At 45.3% G+C, this 23,246-nt stretch overlaps 1 protein-coding gene across 1 annotated transcript in view; it reads left to right on the top strand.

The window, feature by feature from the left end:
• Nucleotides 1-7,538: 7,538 nt before the first annotated feature.
• The window catches only part of TGFA (transforming growth factor alpha), a gene marked incomplete at both ends in the record, with an annotated part of 106,309 nt that continues 90,601 nt past the window's right edge, over nt 7,539-23,246 (top strand). Inside the window, one exon of the mRNA XM_080711388.1 lies at nt 7,539-7,578. Coding sequence (XP_080567514.1) covers nt 7,539-7,578 — 40 coding nt within the window. The remainder of the gene's footprint in view (nt 7,579-23,246) is intronic.

The following is a 23,246-nucleotide window of genomic DNA, read 5'->3' as shown; positions in this document are numbered from 1 at the left end:
ATGGGCCTTTTAAAATGAAAACGTTACTGGACATGCTTTCAGCTCAGCAGCAGCTTAGCTATTTGTTCTTTTGTGTTGTCTTATCAAAGTTTAATGGAGACGCTTCGTAATTGGTGATGTGTTTGTACGTATATTGGAGTTTTAGAAAGATGGTAGTAAGTCAGTAAATTAAAAAAAAAATAAAAAGTAAGAAAGTGTGACAGGAAGCAGGTCCAGGCTGGCTCCGCAGCAATTCAATGCCAGGGCACTAGGTAGGCATCTCTCGGGTTCTTGGAACATGGATGCCACAGCTCTATATATCTTATCTCGTCCATGGGCCACCACCCCAAGGCAGGAAGAAAAGGAGGCTACCTCACTGCTTCTCTTTATTAAGAAGCAAGTACCCCCATCCCTGCAGAGCCTAACAAGACTCCCTGACGGTCCGCTGACCTGACTTAGTCATGTGCCCACCCCTACGCCAGTCATCAGCGATGGGCAAGGGATCCCTTGCCTCATCCTTCGAACCAAGGCATGCTGCCAGTGAGACAAAATTAGGATTCTGTTAGCAGGAAGGAAAATGTTTCTTTTGTTTACATAACAGGGAGTGCCATAATACACTCAAAATCTGGAATTAGGCTAAACATTAACATGTATGCGTGTGTGTGTGTGTGTGTGTGTGTGTGTGTTATACAGGGTACTGAACTCAGGGCATTCTACCTCTAAACTATACCCCCAGCCCTATTTTATTCTTTTATTTTGAAACAGGGTCTCACTGAGTTGTGGACTGCCTCACTAAGTTGCTGGGGCTGGCTGGGAACCTATAATCCTCCTGTTTCAGCCTCCTGAGTATTGGGATTCCAGGCATGTGCCACCACGCTTGGCTTTATTATTTATTTATTTATTTATTTATTTATTTATTTCATTGCAGTACTGGGGATGGAACCCAGGAGCATTCTACCTTCGAGATATACCCTCGGCCCTATTTTTTAGTCTTTATTTTGAAACAGTCTCACTGAGTTGCAAAGGGCCTCACTAAGTAGCTAAAGCTGTCCTTGAACTGCGATCCTCGCGAGGCTGGCTTTTATTTTTTATTTTGAAACAGGGTCTAAGTTGCTGATGGCCTTGCTAAGTTACCAAGAGTACTAAGTAGGCATGTCTCCGATTCTCTTGGCTTTCTCCTTGAACCTGCCTTCTTCCTGTTTCAGCCTCCCAAGTACTGGGATTGCAGGTGTGAGTCACCATGCTGGCTTGAATATTCATTTTTACTGTTTTCATTCTTCACTGACATTTCTTTTACATTACTGAATTTATTTATTGGGCTGGAACACTTTCTGTGGGCTATATTTTAGTTGGAGCAGTACCTGAATGGTTGACACTTTCATGGTTTCTTATCTGAAATAATTTGGTCAAAACAGAACTTTGCGTCACAATCATTTCTCTCAGAATCCCACGGACATTGCTTGGTTGTCTTTGGCGTTGATGTGGTGAGTGTCAATGTGATTGTTTTCCTTTGGAGGGTCCCTGATCCTTCTCTCTGCGTGGGTCCCTAAACAGAGGGTGCTTTACTAGTCTGTTGTTCAATCCTCAGCGTCTAACGCAACATCTGGAATAGAACAGGTTGCAGTGGACACGGGTGACGAAGGTAGAGGAAACCAATCACTGGAGCCCGCTGTCTGTGGCGACACCCGCGGGGAGCATCGCCTCCACCTCAAAGTGGTTCCCCTGGGTGTCGTCCGCACAGGTGCTGCCTGGGTGCTCTGTGGCCACACCCAGCCATGTTTACCCAGTGCCAAGCACCAAAGTGGAGTGCCTGCCAGGCTGGGATCCCTGCTCTGCCCACACCCCCTCCCTGGGCTTCAAGAGCAGTGTGCCCATCTCACTTTTCTGGGGTTCATTTTACCACTGGGTGCTGGAAAAGTCTCTCCCTCCAGAGGCTGTTCTTGTCTGTAAGGTGAATGAAACCTTCTCTCAAACTGGGCTCCTCTGCATGAAGTCTTACAGAAACTCCTGGATACGTCTGATGTGTGAGTGGAGTCCTTTTTTGGTTTTGAACAGGGACATCATTTCCTTGTTGTTTTCCTTCGGCTCTTCAATGGGCGTCCGGAAGGGAGGCGGGATGAGGTGTTCAGGGTAAGGGTTTGGAAGTCTGTGACAGAAGGGACATCTGTCCTTGCCCTTGCACAGGCTCCTAAGACCAGATGCTCTGCACCGTGGGAGGCACACCCACCTCCTCTGGTCACTAACCGTTCAAGTTAGGGGATGTGAGAACGACTTCTCTTTGGTCAGCTCTATTCTCTCTTCCTGAACTTCATGTTAAAAAATATTCTGAGCAGAGCTGGGAGTGGTGGCACATGCTTGTAATCCCAGCATTCGGGAGGCTGAGACCAGAGGATAGCAGTTCGCGGACAGCCTCAGCTTCTTAGTGAGGCCCTCCGCAACTTAGTGAGACCCTGTTTCAACATAAAGAATAAAAAAAAAAAAATAGGGCAGGGAATGTAGCTTGGAGGTCAAATGTCCCTGAGTTCCATCCCCAGACCCACAAAAAACAACAACAAAAAAAAAATATTCTGAGCAGGACATGATAGTACACACCTGTAATCCCAGTACTTAGGAGGCTGAGATAGGAGGATCACAGGCTTGAGGCCAGCCTCAGCAACTTAGTGAAACTCTGTTTCAAAATAAAGAATAAAAAGAGCTGGCAGAGCTGGGCATGGTGGCGCACGCTTGTAATCCCAGCATTCGGGAGGCTGAAAACTGGAGGATCGCGGTTTGCGTACAGCCTCAGCTACTTAGTGAGGCCCTCTGCAACTCAGTAAGACCCGGTTTCAAAATAAAGAATAAAAAATAGGGCAGGGGGTGTAGTTCGGAGGTCAAATGCCCCTGGGTTCCATCCCCAGACCCGCAATTAAAAAAAAAAAAAAAAGAGCTGGCTGTGTAGCTCAGAGGTAGATTGTCTGAGTTCGATCCCTAGTAACACACACACACACACACACACACACACACACACACACAGCCTTCTCTGTCTCTGGCCTCTCATTTTCCCCCTTTACTTCTTTGATTGGGGAGAATGTCTTGAGTTTATCAGGCAAGCTAGTCTATTGATGAAAATAAATGATTAAGTAAGACCCTTTGTAACTCCCTAAAGTTCTTTGGTTTCTCCTTCCTTGATTGATTGATTGATTGAGATTGATTGATTGATTCATTCATTCATTTTGGCATTGGTGATTGAACTCAGAATCCACAGGCACCTGCAGCTGGCTTGTCACTGGATCTGAGGCTGGTCTGCAGGAATTGCAGCTCCTCCGATGCTGTGACCCATGGCTGCGTACGCACAGAAATCTGGGTAAACGTGGAGCTAAACTTCGAACACCAGACCTCCACGGTTCTGAGCCACCCAGGGAAGGCTCTGGGGTTTGTGGCGCCACAAACCCGTGCACAAATGGATCAGGAAGGAGGAAGTGGCTGGTTACGGTGAAGAAGGTGCCCCTGTAAACGTGCCCTCTCTAGTATGTAGATGAAAGGAGAGGGAAGCTGACAGTGGGGTTTTACCAGCCTGGCAGAACATAACACAGATCTCTTGTTTGCACGGGCAGGACAGGCTGTACTGGCGTGTTAGAGAAAGGATTGCACCAAACTCGCAGGCAGCTGAAGCCCCTGTGTGCAAAGGCAAGCTCGGGTGTGTTCCTAGAGAGACAGTTCTGCATGCACACAGAAACGGCAGCCTCGGTGACCACTCAAGACAGGGCTAGCGTCCAGAGACGGAGCCTGACTCCCCACATAGCTTCCAGAGCTATGCTGGGATTCCAGCCCGCTCAGAGAGCAACGCATTCAGCACTGCTAAAATACAAAAATGTCACGCCATCCTTTAGGAAAAGGACTTCTTTGCTCTACGTTGTTTTTGATATTTTCCCCTCGTTCTTCTCATACCAAGAATAATAAATGAATTTACAGCTCTTGATTCTTGATTTACCTGCAAAACTCCCATCAAAAGGGAGACACGCAAGAAAAGAAACGGATGTGGAGATGATAAAATAAAGATGATGTAGGGACCTGGGAGGTCCACTGGGAGAGATTTTCTTTAATGGCTTTGTTGGTATCAAATACTGGGCTAAGCATAAAATAAATTCTTACACTTGATCCTCATGCCAACCCAATGAGTTAAGTATTATCCTTATTAGAAACGTGGAGCCGGGCGTGGTGGTGCACGCTTGTAATCCCAGCATTCGGGAGGCTGAGACAGGAGGATCGGGGTTCGCGGACAGCCTCAGCTACCTAGCGAGGCCCTCTGCAACTCAGTGAGACCCTGTTTCTAAATAAGGAATAAAAAATAGGGCTGGGGTGGAGCTCAGAGGTAGAACGCCCCTGGGTTCCATCTGCAGTACCGCAAAAAAAAAAAAAAAAGAAAGAAACGTGGAAACTGAGGCAGCAGAAAAGGAAATACATGAAACTTGGAACCTGTTCTTTTTGTTCAAGAGGAGACTCTGCTGCTTGTCTCTCTGTGAAAGTTACTAAACTCTTTCAGACCCATTGTTATCTTATAAAAGGGAGATAGGATCTATCTCCTAAGGTGCTTGTAAAAATTAAATGAGGGATATGAAATGCTGAACCCAAAGCATCGATGATTTATTTATTTTTATGATACTGGGAGTGGAACCCAGGGGCTTTTCTACCTCTGGACTACACTCCCAGACCTATTTTATACTTTATTTGGAAACAGGGCCTCACTAAGTTGCTGAGAGCCTCACTCAGTAGCTGAGGCTGGCTTCGAACCTGTGTGATCCTCCTGTCTTAGCCTCCTAAGCATGGGGATTACAAGCGTGCGCCACCACGCCTGGCTAAGCATCAATGATTTAAATATTGGACTTTGTCTTAGTTTTATGAGTAAGTGTTGAAAAAACAATTTGGTCCAGTTTATGCCCCCCCCAAATGATGTATAAATAAAAATGAAATAAACCAAAATCTAACCCCTGATTTTTCTGTTGGACAAGAATGAATTGAAAGGTTATAAAACCACAGATATGGCAGACAAATCTTGGGGAGAATTAATAATTTTCAAGCATTAGAATATAATATTTATTTATTTATTTATTTATTTATTTATTTATTTATTTATTTTTGGTGGTACTGGGGTTCTTGGAAGCCCTTCTACCTCCGGGCTACTCTCCCAGACCTATTTTTTCTTTTTGGAAACAGGGTCTCTTAAGCCAGCATGGCTGGCTTCGAACCTGCGCGATCCTCCTGTCTCTGCCTCCCAAGCGCGGGGATTACAAGCATGTGCCACCACGCCTGGCTATACTTTTATTTTTATTTTGAAACAGGGTCTCACTGAGTTGCAAAGGGCCTCACTAAGTAGCTGAGGCTGTCTGCGAACCTCCTAATGCTGGGTTTACAACTGTTGCCACCACATCCAGCTAGAATGTACTTTGAATAATTTTTTTTTCAGGTCTGAACCCCAGGGGCATTCGACCTCCAAGCTACACCCCCTGCCCTATTTTTTATTCTTCATTTTGAAACAGGGTCTCACTAAGTTGCAGAGGGCCTTACTAAGTAGCTGAGGCTGTCTGTGAACCACGATCCTCCAGTCTCAGCCTCTCGAATGCTGGGATTACAGGCATGAGCCACCATGCCCAGCTTGAGTAATTTATTTTTTATTTTTTATGTTTGGTGGTTGTAGTATTGGGGATTGAGCTTACAGGCATTCTACCTCTGAACTATTTTTTATTTTGAAACGTGGTCTCACTAAGTTGTGGAAGGCCTTGCTAAATTGCTAAGGCTGGCTGCAAACCTACGATCCTCCTGTCTCCGCCTCCCAAGTACTGAGATTACAGGTGTGGGCCACCTTTAGTTTGCAAAATGGAAAATTATCTCTTTATTAAAAAGATTTTCCAGCCCTTCAGGACACCAGGCCCCTGGCTCGATTCCACTGGTTCTTCTCCATCTGGGAATTATGTGTGGGCACTGGAGCAGAGGAGCCAAAACTCCCAGAGAGCTGGGCAGCCACTGAGCTTGACATGTTCCAGGAAGAAGCAAGGTGACAGGTCCACCTCCGGTCTAGAGCTGGGAGACTCCTGATTCCTTGCTTCCAGGAGCCAAGGCAGACTCTCTGGGGAGAGACACAGAAATCATGAGAACAGGTCAGGAATCAAGCTGAAGGAGATGGACCCCAGATGCTGTAGGGAGTCAGGAGGCACCTCTGCAGGGAACCCAGGAAAAAATGTACCCCAGAACTTATCATGAGACCCTCATGCTCCAATGCAAGTCACTAAGGGCTAAAGAACAACCAAGCGTCCTCTGACAAGTACATGAAGGGAACGGTTGACCAACACAAATTTACATCCTTCTCAAAATCTCCTTTTTTACACTTCCGACCCCAAATTGGGTACTTTCTACCCAAATGTTGAGACAAATGGCCTGGTGCCCCCTTTTTGAATCTAGGTCCCTCTTCTTCTTTGAAACAAGCTGGCAAAAGTCAACTCAGCCTCTGCCAAGCAGAAGAGCAGGAGAGTCCCTACGCCCATAACCAAGGAGAAGCTAGGCCGGAGAAGGGAGAAGACAGAGGTCAGCCTGTGAGTTCTATGACTGGTCCCTGACTCTGAGGTGTGCTGTCCTCTACGGACAGCCCCCAAGAAACCTGTGGGTCCAAATTTCTTTCCTTTGTTCCATCCACCTTCCAAATTCCAACACCAAGAACCAGCTACAAACCACAAATCCTGAAGGGGCCACTTAGGCGACTGCAGCCCAACTTCCCTCTCCCGGGTCACACTTGCTGCACGCTCCCGGGCTGATGCATCACTAGGCTCCCATTTCAGAGACAGAAATGTGTCTTCCTTTATCAGTGCCAGGTCGGGAGCGCAACGCCTCCCTCATCTTCACAGTGAGGATGGGGGCGCAGGCGAAAAACCTAGTTTCAACCAATCCTTGGTTTAATCACGGGAGGCACTCTCCTGGCGCCTGGTCTTGGCAGGCGCCGGGCCAGGCTCGCAGGTCCGGCTCCTGACTGTGTCTCTAGTCCTGGGTCGGTGAGAGGTCCCCGGCGCGGGCCTCTGCGCAGGTGACCCGGGCCTGGGCGGCTCCGCTCTGCCGCCTAGAGCCCAGAGGCCGCCACTGCGCCCAGGCGCCGGCCGGCCGATCGGCGACCGGGCACACGGGGCCGCGGGCGCAGGGCGCGGGCAGCCTGGGGGTGGCGTCTCCAGCCCGGCGCTTCCTGCCGTGCCCTTGGCCGGGGTGCCCGGCTCGCCCGGCCGGGCGCAGGGATCCCGGGGCGCCCCGCCCCGCCGCCGCGCCCCGCCCCGTCCCCACCCCCTGTGCCCTCCGGGGGGCTCCCCTCGGGGCCGGGGGTGGTCGGCGAGCCCGGGGAGGTGGCCGCAGCGGCTCCGCGTTTCCGCCCGGGGGCAGCGCTGCGGGCGAGTGCCCGCGGAGAGGCGCGCGGTCCTCCCTCCGCCCCAGCCGGGGGCCGGCCCTGCCTCGCCAGCGCCTTTTTCCCCCGCACCGCGGCGCCGCTCCGCCACTCGGGCCGCGCAGGGAGGGCAGGAGGCTGCAGCCCGCCCGCCGCCCGTACAATGGTCACCTCGGCTGGACAGCTCGCCCTGCTCGCGCTGGGTACGTACGCCCCGCGCCCCTTCCCCTGGGGGGCTCCGCGCTCGCCCGGGAGAGCGAGGGAGGCTAATGCTTTTCATGGGTGGGAGCCTGGGAGAGTCACTTAGGAATTACAAAGAGGGGCCGGGAGCACTCCGGCGCTCCCCGGGCAGGGGCCGCCCGGGCGGTGCGTGAGGACGCCCGGGGAGGGGAAGCGCAGTGTGGACGGCTTGAACTTTAATCCGCCGCGGCCGCTCACACTCATGCCCACACCCACCCGCTCACCTGGCCGCCTCCTAACCGGTCCTCGCCGGCGTCGATGGCCGCCTGGGAGCGGGGGGTGGGGGGGAGGCCGGCGTGCGAGCCCCCGGTGGCCTCTGCCGCTGCCCCTTAGCCCAGACGGACAGAAGTTCACCTTCTGCCTAGGCGCCCTCGGTCTTGCAACTTTAAGAGCTCTTGGGCTTTGGGGTAGGTTTTGGATTTTTGCGCGGATTAATCGTTCTTTTAATTAACTTCCCTGGGAGATGTGGTTTCAATGTCAGCCGAGGGCAGGAGCGAAGCCCTCGGCAGAGCGTTGCTAGCTTCCTTTGAGTTCGTTCTTGGAAAGGAACGGGGGTGGGGGAGGGGAAGCCAGACCCCCGCGCACCCCGGCGGGTCGCGCAGCGGGTGCGCTCCGCCGCCGCGAGGTTCCCCGCGTCCGTAAGTGGTCGGGGCGCAGCGTCACGTGCGGCGCAGCCGGCTCCTGCCCCTCGCGGTGCCTGGACTCTCTGGTATTGAGACAGCTGATTAGCAGCCCAGGTGTCCGGGTTCCTGCTGCAGCCTTCCGGTGGATTGTCGGTATCTCCGTCTCGCCCTGTAAAGCAAGGTGCTCTCGGTAGGGCCATTAAAGTCTGGGGAAAGCTTTGGAATCCGCCCCCCACCCGCCCGCCCCAAACGCCCAGAGCTGCAGCATCACCCAGTGCCATGTACAATTCCAGGGGGTTCAGGGACCCTCCTGCAATCCTGTCCCTGAAAAGCTGATTAAGAGTCGCAGCAGGAGACTCTAGAGGAAATTTTAGGGAGTCCGGGAAGCGGGTGAGCCAGAGTTGCATCCTCGCCTGAAGTTCACCAACAGGTGACATTATTATGGGCAGCTTTACCCCAAAACGACCTTCTGCATATATGTGTGTGGGGCTGATGATTGTTTTCATGTAAAAAAAAAAAAACTTAAAAAACAATGAAACATTACAGATACAGTGGAAGCCTCTTGGACAGATTCCCTGCCCTAGTGTTTCTTGCAAATAATAGTAGTAAGGGTGGCTAACACCGGGAAAGTGCTCAATCTGTGCCAGGCTCAGTTCTAATTTAATAACTCCTTGGGTTTTCATGCCAATTTTTTCCCATTTTATAGAGGAGGGGAGTAAAGCCCACAGTGTCCACAGTCAGTAGTTGGACCTTAAAGAGTGTGGGAGAAATATTGATATGAAAAATCACCTAGAGACAGATCTCGGGTCTGAGACTTTGCTTTAAGAAGAGATTACGCAGAACACCCTGGGCAGTTGATGTTCAATTGGTTTCCACTCAACGGCTAGGATCTCAAGGTGGTTATTCAGTGAAAATTAGAGGCACGTTTGAATCTAAGCAAATCTAAGGAAGTCTTTGAAAGTTTTCTGCCCTTAGCCCCAGCCCGGATCACAGTACACTCCTCCGTGAAGACCACATCCATCCATCACGTAATTTCGCTCTCTTGCCTAAGAGCGTTGCCTTCGGCTCCAGCTCTGTTTCCTTCCTTAAGGAAGAGATGTATAAACATAAAAGGATCAATCAATATGTAAAAGCTGGCTCATACAGTTCCCAAATGTGAGCAGTTGGAAAATGTAGGGGGGGGGGGATAAAAGCAGGAGTAATTTACACCAGTCAAGACTCTCTTTTATTTATATTTCTTTAAAGAAAATTCAGAGCTGTTCTGTGCGTTTACTAGAACTGCCTCCCACATGCATCTTTAATTTGCCACATTTCCTCCAAAGCTGCCTTCCTCTCTCGTTTTTTCTTAAATTAGCTAAAGGCAGTTCCAGGCGAATTGGGCAGTGTCCCAATCGCTGAGCAAGACCTAGAAAACCTTCTCACGGGTAGTCTTGAGAGGGAACTGGCCGTCAGGAGTCTGAGCTGATGCTTGATGACGGGGAGCCGCTGAATGCTTTGAGTGACAGAGTGGGAGACTGTTACCCACATAGCAACTTTGGAAACATCGCCCAGGTTTCCATGGTGGCTGCCCTCCCAAGTCGGGTTTCCATTGCCGGTAGACTTGGCACCTCGAGTTGTATACTACCTCCTCAGTGTCCAGGGATCAAGATGATCTTAGGCTAGGTACTTAGTTTTCTTATGCCTTGTTTTTCTCCTCTGTAAAATGGAGACGCTAAGAGGGCTAATAAATATATTTACCATACATACAATGGCACCTGGTATGTAGTAAGAGCTTAGTTAATCTTAACATCATCATCATTGTTGTTACTTGGAACCCCATAGAATTCCAGGTATCATTGCAGGTTATGTGAAGTCTGTGACCGGGAGAGTTTGTCCATTTTTACCTACCTCTCTCCCTACTCTTTACCCATCCTAAGCCAGAAAAATACCACCAAATCAATAAACCTGCCCTGGTGATTTCTGGTGAATAGTATTGAGTAGGTGACAGACTCAAGCAGGTTTAGGAAGTATTTTGAACAGATATAATGTGTGTGTGGCACTGGGGATGGGACACTTCTACCTCCGGGCTCCGTTCTACACTCCCAGACTTATTTTATTTTATTTTATTTTATTTTTTGGTGCTACTGGGGTTCCTGGAAGCCCTTCTACCTCCGGGCTACACTCTCAGACCTATTTTTACATTTTTATTTGGAAACAGGGTCTCCTAAGCCAGTGAGCTCGACTGGCTTCGAACCTGCACGATCCTCCTGTCTCTGCCTCCCAAGAGCGGGGATTACAAGCGTGCGCCACCACGCCCGGCCCCAGACCTATTTTATATTTTATTTGGAAACAGGGTCACTTGCACGATCCTCCTGTCTCCGCCTCCCAAGCGCGGAGATTACAAGCGTGTGCCACCATGCCCGGCATTGGTTAATTTTTTATGCAAAGCATTTGTATCTCATCTTTAATAATCACTTGTTTATGGAGGTGAGCACTAAGTTCCAGTTTTATCATCTGTAAACTAGGAATAATAAAACAGTAACCATGTCACAGGTTGTTGTTATAATCAAATGTGATGGTAAATGTGGAAGCCATTTATAAACTATAAAATAAAAGCTATACACAAAATAAAATTGATTTTATGATACAGAAGTGATTTTTGTTTTGTGAATTGAACCTGAGGGGAGGGGGATGTTCTACCTTTGAGCTATACCCCCAGCCCTTTTCTTGTTTCTTATTTTGAAGCAGGGTTTCAATAAGTTGCTGACACTGGCCTACAATCTGTGATTCTCTTGTCTCAGCCTCCCAAGTGCTGTGATCACAGGCATGTGTCACTGTGTGCGACAGAAATGGGGTTTATAACCCAGGTATAAACATTATTTTTCTAGCAGCACTCCTACACGAGGACTGGATGTCAACCAGAAGTATGTCATAGGATGTGACGGACGGAGGGGCAGAGGTGGAATAGGTCACCTTCCTTTTGGAAGCCAGGATTGAGGAATCATTGGGGCGACTGAAGTAAGACGTTTCTTTTCTCCATTACATGGACATGTCTTCTTTCTGAGTGGACAGTGGAAGTTTGCCTCCGACACATGTTTTCCAAACCGGGCAGTCATAATTAGGGAGTGCTCGCTCAGAACACGGGCTGTGAAGGTGTATAGGGAAGACTTCAAGACTGAATTTTCCTTATTTTCTTTTCCAAAATTTGGTTTCCTTGGGAGAAAGTGATCTTTTTGCAAAATCTCAATGTCCCCTGCAAGGGGGACTTTTCTTCTAGGAATAAATGATGCTTTATCTTACTGTTACTGTGGTAACATAGGAAAAAATAGACAATTTTTCCACTGGACCGATTTCCAAGAACCTTTTCAAAAATGTATTTTGAACAAGGTCCTAGTCTTGCTCAGCGTTGCTACTAATGAGGCCTGGATCAGCCCTAATGAGAATGGCTTGTACGCATTGAATTAGGCATGGTGTGCTTGGGTTCACACTCAAAGCTTTTAGTCTCTTCTACAGCGGTGTCCTTAAGTGAGAATCAACTGGAGGGCTGGTCAGCACAGGTTGCTGGGCCCCCACCCAGTGTTTCTGATTCCGTAGGTGGGAGAGCGTGCTTGCCCAGCAAGTTCCCAGGTGTGGCCTGTACGGCTGGTGGGAAGGAGGCGGGAGGGACACTTCCAGAACCAGCGCTCCTCAATCAACTGCTGTTGGGGAACCTTCTAGCTTAACCAATGGGTTTTTATCTAAAGTGTGATCTGACGTTTATAATGCTGCTGTGGATTTATGAGCCGTTATTAAAGGTGCTTCGAGGCCTTGTCCTGCCGACCAGGGAAGAATTAGAACTCTGGATGAGATCTCTTAATTGCTTACAATGTTCTTATACTTTATCCATGAAAGATGCGCGGTCCTGTGTTATTAAACTTCAGTTTAACAATGCTAATTGTATCATTCTTTCTTTTTTAACTCTTTTGAATTGCCCCAAATTGGCCATTGTTTTGCTGCAATTTCAGATATTTTTCATCACCTAATTTTAATGGACTTAATTCTATGCAAAAGAAATAATAGGTTTGTTATTATACATATTATACATATTCTTCCTTTTGCATAGAATTAAGTAGGATTTGAAGAGGATGGAGGGAATTTTTACAGTGGTTTGGGGTTCTGGTTTTTATTTTTATTTTATATTATTTTGGGTGTTGGAAATTGAACACAGCCCTGGGGGATAGAGCTATACACCCAGCCTTTTTTTTTATTTTGAAACAGGGTCATGCTAAGTAGCAGAGGCTGGCTTAGAACCTGCGATCCTCCTGTACTGGCATCCTCCCAAGTACTGGGATTATAGGCTTACACTGCCGTGCCCAGTTCAGGTTAGCTTTTTTATGTCCCCTATTAAATGGCAAATCTAAAAATCTTTCATAGTATCAAGAGAACCAGAAATCTAGACTACCAGAACTCTCTTGTAGGAATTCAAGCGCAAGGTACGTTCTCTTTGCACCTGCTCTTAAAAATCAAGGTCAATTATAAATTTGTTGTATTGAATATGACTTAAATAGTTGTTACTTACTGGAGCTTAGAAAGAGTTGGAAGTTTATTGGAGTTGTAGGTCTTTTTACTAGTGCTGTGTTTATCTTAAGACAGAGGAAATAACTTTCTTCGCATGGAGCCCCTCCCCTAGCCAGGTGGATTCTACTCTCTTTTGCATTTAACTTCTTGTTGTACTCTCACTGTGAAAGACTCTGTTTTCCTCACCTGAGTGAGCTCTTCAAATACTTGTGGATGGTTAGAATTTTCTTAAGAAGGGTTTGGACACAAAACTTCTTTATATAACAGACAGCCTGCTGCTGGTTGGCCTTTGTATTTATTTATTTATTTTTATTTATTTATTTATTTTTATTTGAGTCTTCCAATACATTCACTTTTCTGCCTGGGAAACCTGGTAGCAGTGTCCTGGTTCCTCCAGGTTTCGATTTGGATAAAGTTGGCTGGCGCTAGACCTCTCCTCTCTGCTACTTGAGGACTCATTCGTCTTGTCTTCATCCCTGCCTTGGGCACCTCTGAGCATGACCTCATGAGGCGTCTAGTGCAAGAGACCTCAAGTGGAGCCACCAGACACCGGACTGTGTTGTTAACATTAATCCCGAACACTCTTTATTATGGTAATCAAGGGTGGTTGCATATACAAATTCTTGCATCATCAATGCAACTGTCTTTAGAAGGTTGTTTTCTTGTGTTAAAAATAAGTATGACTTAATGCTTCTAAGTGTTAACATGTATTTTCTCTAGAATGTTTGAAAAATTAAGGAAGGCCTAAGAGAATTTTAATGACCTGCAATTCTGCCACAGAAAGATAATCATGATTACCATCTTTTTAGAAACTGATGAATGACTGGATAGGGAGATATTCTTTTAAAGTGTATATGAGCCCGGCATGGTGGTTTATGCTTGTAATCGCAATACTTAGGAGACTGAGAAGGATTGCAGGTTTGAGGCCAGCCTCAGCAACTTAGTGAGACCCTGTTTTAAAATAAAAGTAAAGAGTGGTGGTGCAAGTCAGTCGTGCAGTGCCCTTGGGTTCAATCTTGGGTGGTTCAGTACCACCCCAAACATTTATTTTTCTCATATTGATATTTTTAATAGTTCTAAGATCCATTTAGTTGATTCTCTTAGGTTTTCCAGGCAGATGGCGTGTACCTTTTAATCATGAGAATTTTGTCTCTTTCCTTTTAATATTCTTTTTTTTTTTTTTTTTTGCAGTACTTGGGTTGGAACCCAGGGGCATTCTACATCCAAGCTACACCCCATCCCTCTTTTTTATTCTTTATTTTGAAACAGGGTCTCACTGAGTTGCAAAGGGCTCACTAAGTAGTTGAGGCCATCCGAGAACCCCGATCCTGCTGTCGTAGCCTCCCAAATGCTGAGATTACAAACGTGCACCACCACGCCCCGCCTCCTTTTAATATTCTTATTTGTAATTATTTTTCTTATAGTGTGGACAAGAAATTTAAGAGCAATTTTAAGGCAGTAGATATTCTTTTATTCGTAGATTTACTGCTAATGTTCATGCATTTAACAGTTAATGAGCCTGACTTTTTGGTTTTATGTATATGTGTATATGGATACGCATTATTTTTACAATGTTAAAATATGTTTACTTATCTTGCCTGGCGTGGTGGCACAGGCTTATAATCCCTGCGCTTGAGAGGCGGAGACAGGAGGATCGCGCACATTTGAAGCCAGCCTCACTGGCTTAAGAGACCCTATTTCCAAATAAAAATATAAAAATTGGTATGGGAGTGTAGCCCGGAGGTAGAATGTTTCCAGGAACCCCAGTACCACCAAAAAAAAAAAAAAGATATCTATCTCTATCTATAGATAGAGATAGATATAGATATATACTTATCTTCATAGTTTACTAAGATTTAATATTTCATTTCATTAGTTTTTCAAGCAGAAGGAGATAATGTTCAAAATGTTTTAAAGATATTTATTGACTCAGTTATGTTAGAGCCATCTTTAAATTCTTGAAATAAGTACTTTTTGAATATGTGGTATTTTCTGTATATACTGCTAGATTTGACCCATTGTTTGGGACCTTTTTGTTTGTGCAGTGTTTGTTCTCTATTTTAGGTTTTAATGTTAGCATTATGTCAGCTTTATAAAATAAACTTTAAAATATCCCCCCCTTTTTTTACTCTGGTAATTGAAATATAAAAACCAATGGTTTTGTGGAGGCTTTAAAGAAACAACTTATAAAGCTTCAGTACCTGGACCTTTTAAAATGCTGTGTTATTCAGCTCTCTGTTGCTATGACAAAATACATGAAATAAACCTAAGCCGGGTGTGGTGGCACACACCTGTAATCCCAGCCTTTGGGAGGCCGAGACAGTAGGGTCACAGGTTCAAGGTCAACCTCAGAAACTTAGCAAGACCCTATTTCAAACTAAAAAAGGATTGAGGGTGTATCTTGGAGATAGAATGCCCTGGGGTTCAATCCCCAATACCAAAAATAATGTAAATAAACAGCCTATAGAGGAGGAAAGATTTACTTTGGTGCTCAGTTTTAGAGACCTTATTCATGATCCATTGCTTTTGGACCTGTGCAAGGCAAAAAGACATCACAGCAGGGCACACAGGGTAGTGCAAAGACACTATACTCACAGCAGTGGGGAAGCAGAGGGAGCCTGCTTTTATAACAGAGTCCCTCCTCTCAAAACCAGTAGGCCAAGGATCTAGAAATGGATGGATCCATCCACAAGACCAGAGCCCTTAGGATCCCATCGCCTCTCAATGGCCCTGGCTTTTAACACTGCTGCCTGGGCACCAAGTCTCCGACACAGGAGCCTTAGGGGACATCTCAGATCCAAAACTGTAAATGGTTGGTCCAAGTTTTCTATTTATTGACTCCGTTTTGATAATTGTAACTTTTCCTCAAAAATCTCTTCATCTTAAACTTTCTCACATTTTAGCATGGATTCATAATCTTTTAGTTTAAATTTTTCTTTTGCATCTGTGGCCCCAGTTAATGTGATTTAACAAAATAAAATCAGTACCAAACCACCCCCTCCCCAAATAAGGTTTGTTTTCCTTGATGGTGTTTAGGGTGAAAGTGATTGTAAATCATAAAACAAAATTCAGGGGAAAGTTTCACAATTCATATGGTTCCCATCGCCCTGGATAAGTAACTTTAGTTTGTTTGCATAACAAATATACCAACATTGGTATAGTAATACCAGCTCCGGTTTGGAGAGGATGTAACATTGTGAGTTTTAGCAAGTGTTGCTAAGCAGCATCCTGATTTTCTACTTAAACTTTAAAAAGCTTAGAAACCTCCCCAAATACTATGTGTCCATTTGATTGTACTGTTGCACTACCAGCGTCTGTGTGAGAGGCTTTAAAAAAAATTGTTTGATTGGTTTTATTTATTTCTTTTGCTTTTGAGATCAGTCTTTCTAGGTAAAACTATTAGATGCTTAAAGAGAGACCGTATCTGTGGCTTGGGCCCCTTTGGGCCTTTAATCAGAGTTTGAATGAGGTCAGTCAACAATCGTCCTGGTGCAGAGGACAGATGATGTGTCTTCGCTGTTCTTTCGTCATCTCTTGCCAGGTCTGAGGCATTCTCTGTGTAATTACCGTACCTCCAAGAGGCACAGGAGATTACCTGGCTAAGTGGTGCATGTAATGGGGTGGAACAAAAGCAGCAGAAGCTGATAAATGAGGGGTTTGCAATTACACACTCTGCTCCCTTCTCTCTGCCAAGCCTTGGCAACCAACAGGGAAAACACATATTTAGGAGACTTTGCTGGGTGGAGAAAAGTGCTGAAAACCTGTAACTCTGACCACGGCAGTGGCCCTAGGAATTGGCATATGGATTGTGGCAGACATGACCTGCTCATCTGATTTGTCACGAAGCTCAGCTGGAAACTCCGGGCTTGATCCCTCCTCACCTCGCAAAGGTTTTTGGGTTGTAAATAGTTTTGCATCACCGGGCCAGTTTGCATGCTGTACACACAGACAGACTGAAACAATGACAGATGTTTTTTGCACATAGCAGACTTGGGTGTTATAATTAGGGTTTCAGGGATGACTCACAGGGCCCTGAACTGGATTGAAAGCAAGCCTGGGGCCTGGGCATTTTTTAGGGATGTGAGGTCAACTTATAGACCACACAGATGAGGAATCCTTCTGGATTTGGACTCTCTGAATGAACCTCATCTGCCACCCCCTGCTCTCTAAAGAGACCCCCCAAACAAGCACATGCCTTCTGCCAGCCACAGAGCAGGCCACTCCATGTCTTTAGAACTTGCAAACATTCTGGTTGCCACCTCTCCAGATGGGCCATTCAGCTCCTTTCTCTACAAGCTTGGGTTAAGTCCCACTCATTCCTTTTCCAGAAGGAAACAGAGACCAGAATCTACAAACAAGAGAATCTAAAAAACATCCCCAAATCCAACTCACCAGAGATATTTTCTTACCAGGTTTAGCTACCGGCTATCCTGCCAGCCCTTTTTCTGGGCATAGATACAGGTATTTGTATATTCACATTTTTCCTCTTAAAATGGCATTTGGTAGATTCTGTTTTAAAATCTGCTTTTTGCCCTCTGTACCTAGGAACAATATTTTTAGGGAAAACAAATTTAAATTTATCTGTAACCTTTTTTTTTTTTTTTTTTGTAATGGAACCAGGGATGGAACCCAGGGGCATTCTACCTCCGAGCTACACCCTCAGCCCTATTTTTTATTCTTTATTTTGAAACAAGTTCTCACTAAGTTGCATATGGCCTCACTAAGTAGCCGAGGCTGACCATGAACCACAATCCTCCTGTCTCAGCCTTCCAAGTACAGAGATTACAAGCGTGCGCCACCACGCCCGGCTAACCTCTTTTTAAGGTCATAATATATTCTATTATATAGCTCTATATAGTTATAGTTATATAGTTATCTGTTCCTTATTGATGGAGATGTAGATTGCTTTAAACTTTTAAATATTCAAGCCTAAAATGAAAATTTTTGCAACTAAATCATTTCTAGCACATTGAAATAATTGTCTATGGACAAGTCCCCAGAAAATGACTAAGTCAAAAGGCTCACGCCTTTTCTTTTTAATATGCTTTGGCAACCTACTTTCCAGAAAATCTGTGCAAAAATTTTGATCACCTGTATGTGAATGCCCTTTCATCATCAAACTTGCCTATGATGAATATTATAATTTTCTAGACTGTATAAAATCACATCAGATTGTCTTAATTTATATTTCATTGGTTTTTAGTAAGATTAAGTGCTTTTTCATTTTTGAGTACTTCAGTTTATTTTTTTTTGTGAGTTACCTATTTGTGTCCTTAGACCATGTTTTTTGGATAGGTTATTCCCTTATTGATTTGTAAGCAGTTTTTAAAATATGCATCAAACCACCTTCTCATTTGCCCTTTAAATTCATATGTGCTGTGTTTGGGCTTGCAGAAGTGTGGGTTTTGGTTTTTAACTTTTTTTGTGTGTGTGGTACTGGGGTTCCTGGAAACCCTTCTACCTCCGGGTTACACTCCCAGACCGATTTTATATTTTTATTTGGAAACAGGGTCTCTTAAGCCAGCAAGGCTGGCTATGAACCAGCGCGATCCTCCTGTCTCCGCCTCCCAAGCGCGGGGACTTGATATTTTCAATGTCCCCTTCTCAAATGGAAGTACTGTGGAGAATGCCATGCCATGTGTGGAATCATAGGTCAGACCTGGCACATCTCTCTGGAACTTGAATTAATCAAAAAATCAAAAAGAAACTTAATTGTGAGTCCTAACATTGTTTTCTGTATTAAGATAAGCTTAGATATGTTCATGAATAGGATGCAAGACTAAAATATCAAAATTAATTTCTAGGATAAAACATAAGGCTCCAGATAAACTGTGATTTTTTTCCTCATTGAGTTACTATAGACTATGCTCTCAGAATCTAGAGGAATAGGCATAAAATCCCTGTCTTTGACATTTTGAGGAGTTTGGTGGAAATTTTTGGGAAATACCATCTCATATGGATGACTATTTTTTACTTAGCATAGAGCAAAACAGTGACAAAAATAACTTCATCATTCTTCTGTTTGCTTTGTATTTAATTTGTTCCCATTCTAGTTCCCTAAAGTGGATGCTTAGATTGGTTTTAGATCTTCTTTTGTGATATATTTATTTAGTGCTATACCTATCCCTCAACATATTGCCTTTGCTGCACCCTGCAAATTTCAATACGTTATATTTTCATTTATATTTAATTCAAACATCTCTAACTTCTCTTGAGATTCTTTCAGTGACCCATGCGTTATTTAGAAATCTGTTGTTTAGGGAATAGATCCACCATATGATCCAGCTCTACCACTCCTGGGTATCTTTCCAAAGGGGTTGAATTCAGAGAAATACAGCAACATATGCATACCTATGTTCATAGCAGCACAATTCGTAATAGCCAAAAATGGAACCAACCCAGACCACCATCAACAGATGAATGGATAGCAAAACTTTGGGAAATACACACAATGGAATTCTATTCAGCCATAAAGCAGAACAAAATTATATCATTTGCAAGAAGATGGAAAGTCCTGGAGAACATTATGTTAAGTGAGATCAGCCAAGCACAGAAGGAGAAGGGACATATGTTTCCTCTAATATGCCCAAACTAGGGAATACAGAGGATACCAATGGGACTCCAGATAATGGAGGGGAGATATCAGCAAAGTTTGAATGGAAAGATAGGAGAGGAGGAAGGCTGATCTTGATTAACGAGAGTCTACATCCGAATATGTGTAAAATTATGAATAAGACATGGTTAACCTGGACAACCATTGGTGGGAGGGGGGAAGGGAAAATGGGGGCGGGGGGGAGAGGGCACCAACTATAGTTTAAATGTATACCATTTATGTTCAATAAAAAAATTTGTTTAAAAAAAAGAAAAGGAAGATGGCGACGGAGGAAAGCGGCACTTACAAGTCCCGCTAACAATCCAACTCTACTACCACAAAACCAGCGCCTTTCAGAGCCAGAAAACACCACCAGCAAAGAAATAAAAACGGTAACTACAAGGGACAGAGAAAAAGGGCTGGAAAAACAAGACACCAGAAAAAAACCAGCCCGAAGTGCCGCGCCCGCGCGGCGCTGAGCGGCCAGAGCCGCAGCGCGGATTGGGGGGAGCCGCAGAGTGGAGCGGCCTGCCGCGTCGCGGAACCGCCAGAGCGGCCGGAGTGGCCAGACCCGCGGTGCAGAGCAGCCGAAGCCGCGGTTCAGAGCAGCCGAGTAGAGCGGCCAGAACAGCCAAGCGGAGTGGCCAGAACAGCCGGAGCAGCCAGAGCCGCAGCGCGGATTGCCTGGAGCGGCCGCGCGGAGTGGCCAGAGCCGCGGAGTGGAGCGGCTGGAGCAGCCGGAGCGGAGCGGCCAGAACAGCTGAGCGGAGCGGCCAGAGCAGCCAAGCAGAGCGGCCAGAACAGCCGGAGCGGAGCGGCCAGAACAGTCGGAGCAGCCAGAGCCGCGTTGCGGAACGGCCGGAGCGGCCGGAGTGGCCAGACCCGCGGTGCAGAGCAGCCAGAGCCGGGCGCAGAGCGGCCGGAGCGGAGCGGCCTACATCTCCCCTAACAGCACCAGGCTCCAGAGAGGAGGGAGACTCAAAACAGAGCTCAAATCCAGAGAGGAGGTACTTTGGCCTCGCGGCCTAGGACGCAGAAGCAGCGTCTTACTGCTGGCGGCAGTGGTGAGTTCACCGGACGGCCCTAGACCAATCCATTCAACCAGCCACCAGGAGCCTGAGAGGAGCGGTTGACAGCGAGCTGAGGTGAGCAGGTGCTGAACAGCCGGGCGGCAGTCAGCAGTTTTGTTGGTGCAGGGAACATCTAAAGCTCCCAAGGGCCGAGCACAGCACAACTGGCAGGGACTCAGAGCGGAGTTCAAAACCAGAGAAGAAATACGCCGCATCACGGCCAAGGGCGTGGCAGTGGTGCCATATTGCCAGTGGCGGCAGCAGCGAATCCACCAAGTTCACTACAGCTCCATCAGCGCACTCAATAACCGTGAGTCAAATTGTGACCCCTAGGGAAAAAATCCCAGTACTGCGCTCCCAGGGACTTGCGCAGATAGTCTCCCTGGGTCGGAGATTTTAGCAGTGCAGCCCAGGGGGGGAGTGGCAGTGGCAGAGATATCATACCATAGTCACAACTCCCCACTGGAGAACGCCCAACTTGGCACTCCCCACGGTCTAAGCAGCCTTGATTGACTCCCTGGGTCTGAGACTTTGTGATACAAACCAGTTAAGGAGTAGTGGTGACTGAGATACCACAGACACGAGATCCAGAGCATCTTAAGTGAACTCGTAGTGACTCGGGGAAGAACCCAGAGAAGGCACAAACTTCCAAAATCATGGGAAAGAGAAATAACAATGGAGCAGTGAATGCCAACAACCCCACAACATCAGAATCTGATAACACAGAAATCCAAAGATCTCTAGAAGATCAAATTAGGAAAATAACTTTAGAAATAATAGAGGACTTTCGAAAAGAATTTAGAGAGAGTCAAAAAGAGATAAAGGATGCAATTAATGAAGTAAAGGCCTCAATCCAAAGTATAAACAACAGATTAGACCACATGGAGAATAGAATCTCGCTCCTTGAAGATGATCATTCTAAAAATGAACGCATAGTTTCTAATTTAGAAAAAAAAACCCGACAGCAGGAATCTGACATTGAAGAAATATGGGCCCATTTCAAGAGAGCTAACCTAAGAATAATTGGAATAGAGGAGGGAAAAGAAGGTGAAACCAAAGGGATCAACAATCTCTTCAAGGAAGTAATAGCAGAAAATTTTCCAAACATAGAGCAAGAGGTCGATACACAGATCCAGGAAACTTATAGAACTCCCTTTAGACAGGATCAGAGAAGAGGATCCCCACGCCACATAATTGTCAAAATGACTAATGTGGAAGCCAAGGAGAGAATCTTAAAGGCAACAAAAACAAAAGGCCACGTGACATACAGAGGCAAACCAATTAGAATCACTCCAGACTTCCCAAACCAAGTTATGAAAGCCAGAAGGGCTTGGAGTAACATATTCCAAACTCTGAAAGAACACAACTTCCAGCCAAAAATTTCCTACCCAGCAAAACTATCCATCAAATTAGATGGGGAAATAAGAAGCTTCCATGACAAACAGCAACTGAAGGAATTTATGTCTTCAAAACCAGCGCTAGAGAAAATACTCAAGGAGATTAACTGCAAAGAGGAAATGGGTAATACACGCCAGAACCAAAGAAACAAGAATTCCCATCCAGCAGACAACTAAGCAAAGAAGAATAAACAGTATCTTAAACAGAAATAAGATCTTAACATGTTGGGAATTAAAAATTATCTCTCTATAATCACACTTAATGTAAACGGCCTCAACTCCCCAATAAAAAGACATAAAGTGGCAAAATGGATTAAAAGCCAGAATCCATCCATCTGCTGCTTACAAGAAACACACCTTACAAGTAAAGATAGGAACAAACTCAAGGTAAAGGGCTGGAGCAAGGTAATCCATGCTAATGGTACTCGAAGACAAGCAGGAGTAGCAACTATGATATCAGACAAGTTAGACTTCAAACCCAAACTTATTAGAAGAGACAAAGAAGGTCACATCTTACTGGTAAAAGGAATAGTCCAGCAAGAGGAAATAACAATAATCAACATCTATGCCCCAAACATAGGGGCAGCTACTTTCATAAATCAAACTCTTTGTGATATGAAGTCACACATAAATCCCAACACAATAATACTGGGAGACTTCAACACACCTCTCACAATACTAGACCGATCTTCCAGACAAAGGGTCAGTAAAGATGTCTCAGAACTAAAGAACACCATTAACCAAATGGACCTGTTGGACTCATATAGAATATTTCACCCAACTACAGCAGAGTTTACATTTTTCTCAGCTGCTCATGGAACCTTCTCCAAAATAGATCACATCCTGGGACACAAAATGAGCACTAGCAAATTTAAAAAATGTTACATACTTCCCTGTGTCATTTCAGACCATAATGGAATAAAACTAGAAATCAACTATAAGAAGACTCAGAGAAACAACATAAACATGTGGAGACTGAACACCACACTTCTGAATGAAGAATGGGTCATAGAAGATGTAAGAGGTGAAATCAAGAAATTTCTAGAAACAAATGAAAATAAAGAAACAACATATCAAAACCTCTGGGACACTTTGAAGGCAGTATTAAGAGGAAAATTTATAGCACTGAGTGCTCACATAAGAAAAACAGAAAATCTTCAAATAAATAGCCTTATGACACACCTCAAAGCCCTTGAAAAGCAGGAACAATTGAACCCCAAAGCCAGCAGAAGACGGGAAATTATTAAAATTAGAGCAGAAATTAACGAAATAGAGAATAAAAAAACAATACAGAAAATCAACAAAACTAAAAGCTGGTTTCTTGAAAAAATTAACAAGATTGATAAACCATTAGCCAACCTAACTAAAAAAAAGAGAGAATCAACCCAAATTATGAAGATAAGGGATGAAAAA

The sequence above is a fragment of the Muscardinus avellanarius genome (assembly GCF_963383645.1).
Source record: "Muscardinus avellanarius genome assembly, chromosome: 15".
Taxonomy (NCBI): domain Eukaryota; kingdom Metazoa; phylum Chordata; class Mammalia; order Rodentia; family Gliridae; genus Muscardinus; species Muscardinus avellanarius.
Note: the sequence above shows the minus strand (reverse complement) of the source record. Positions and strands in the feature narration are given on the sequence as shown.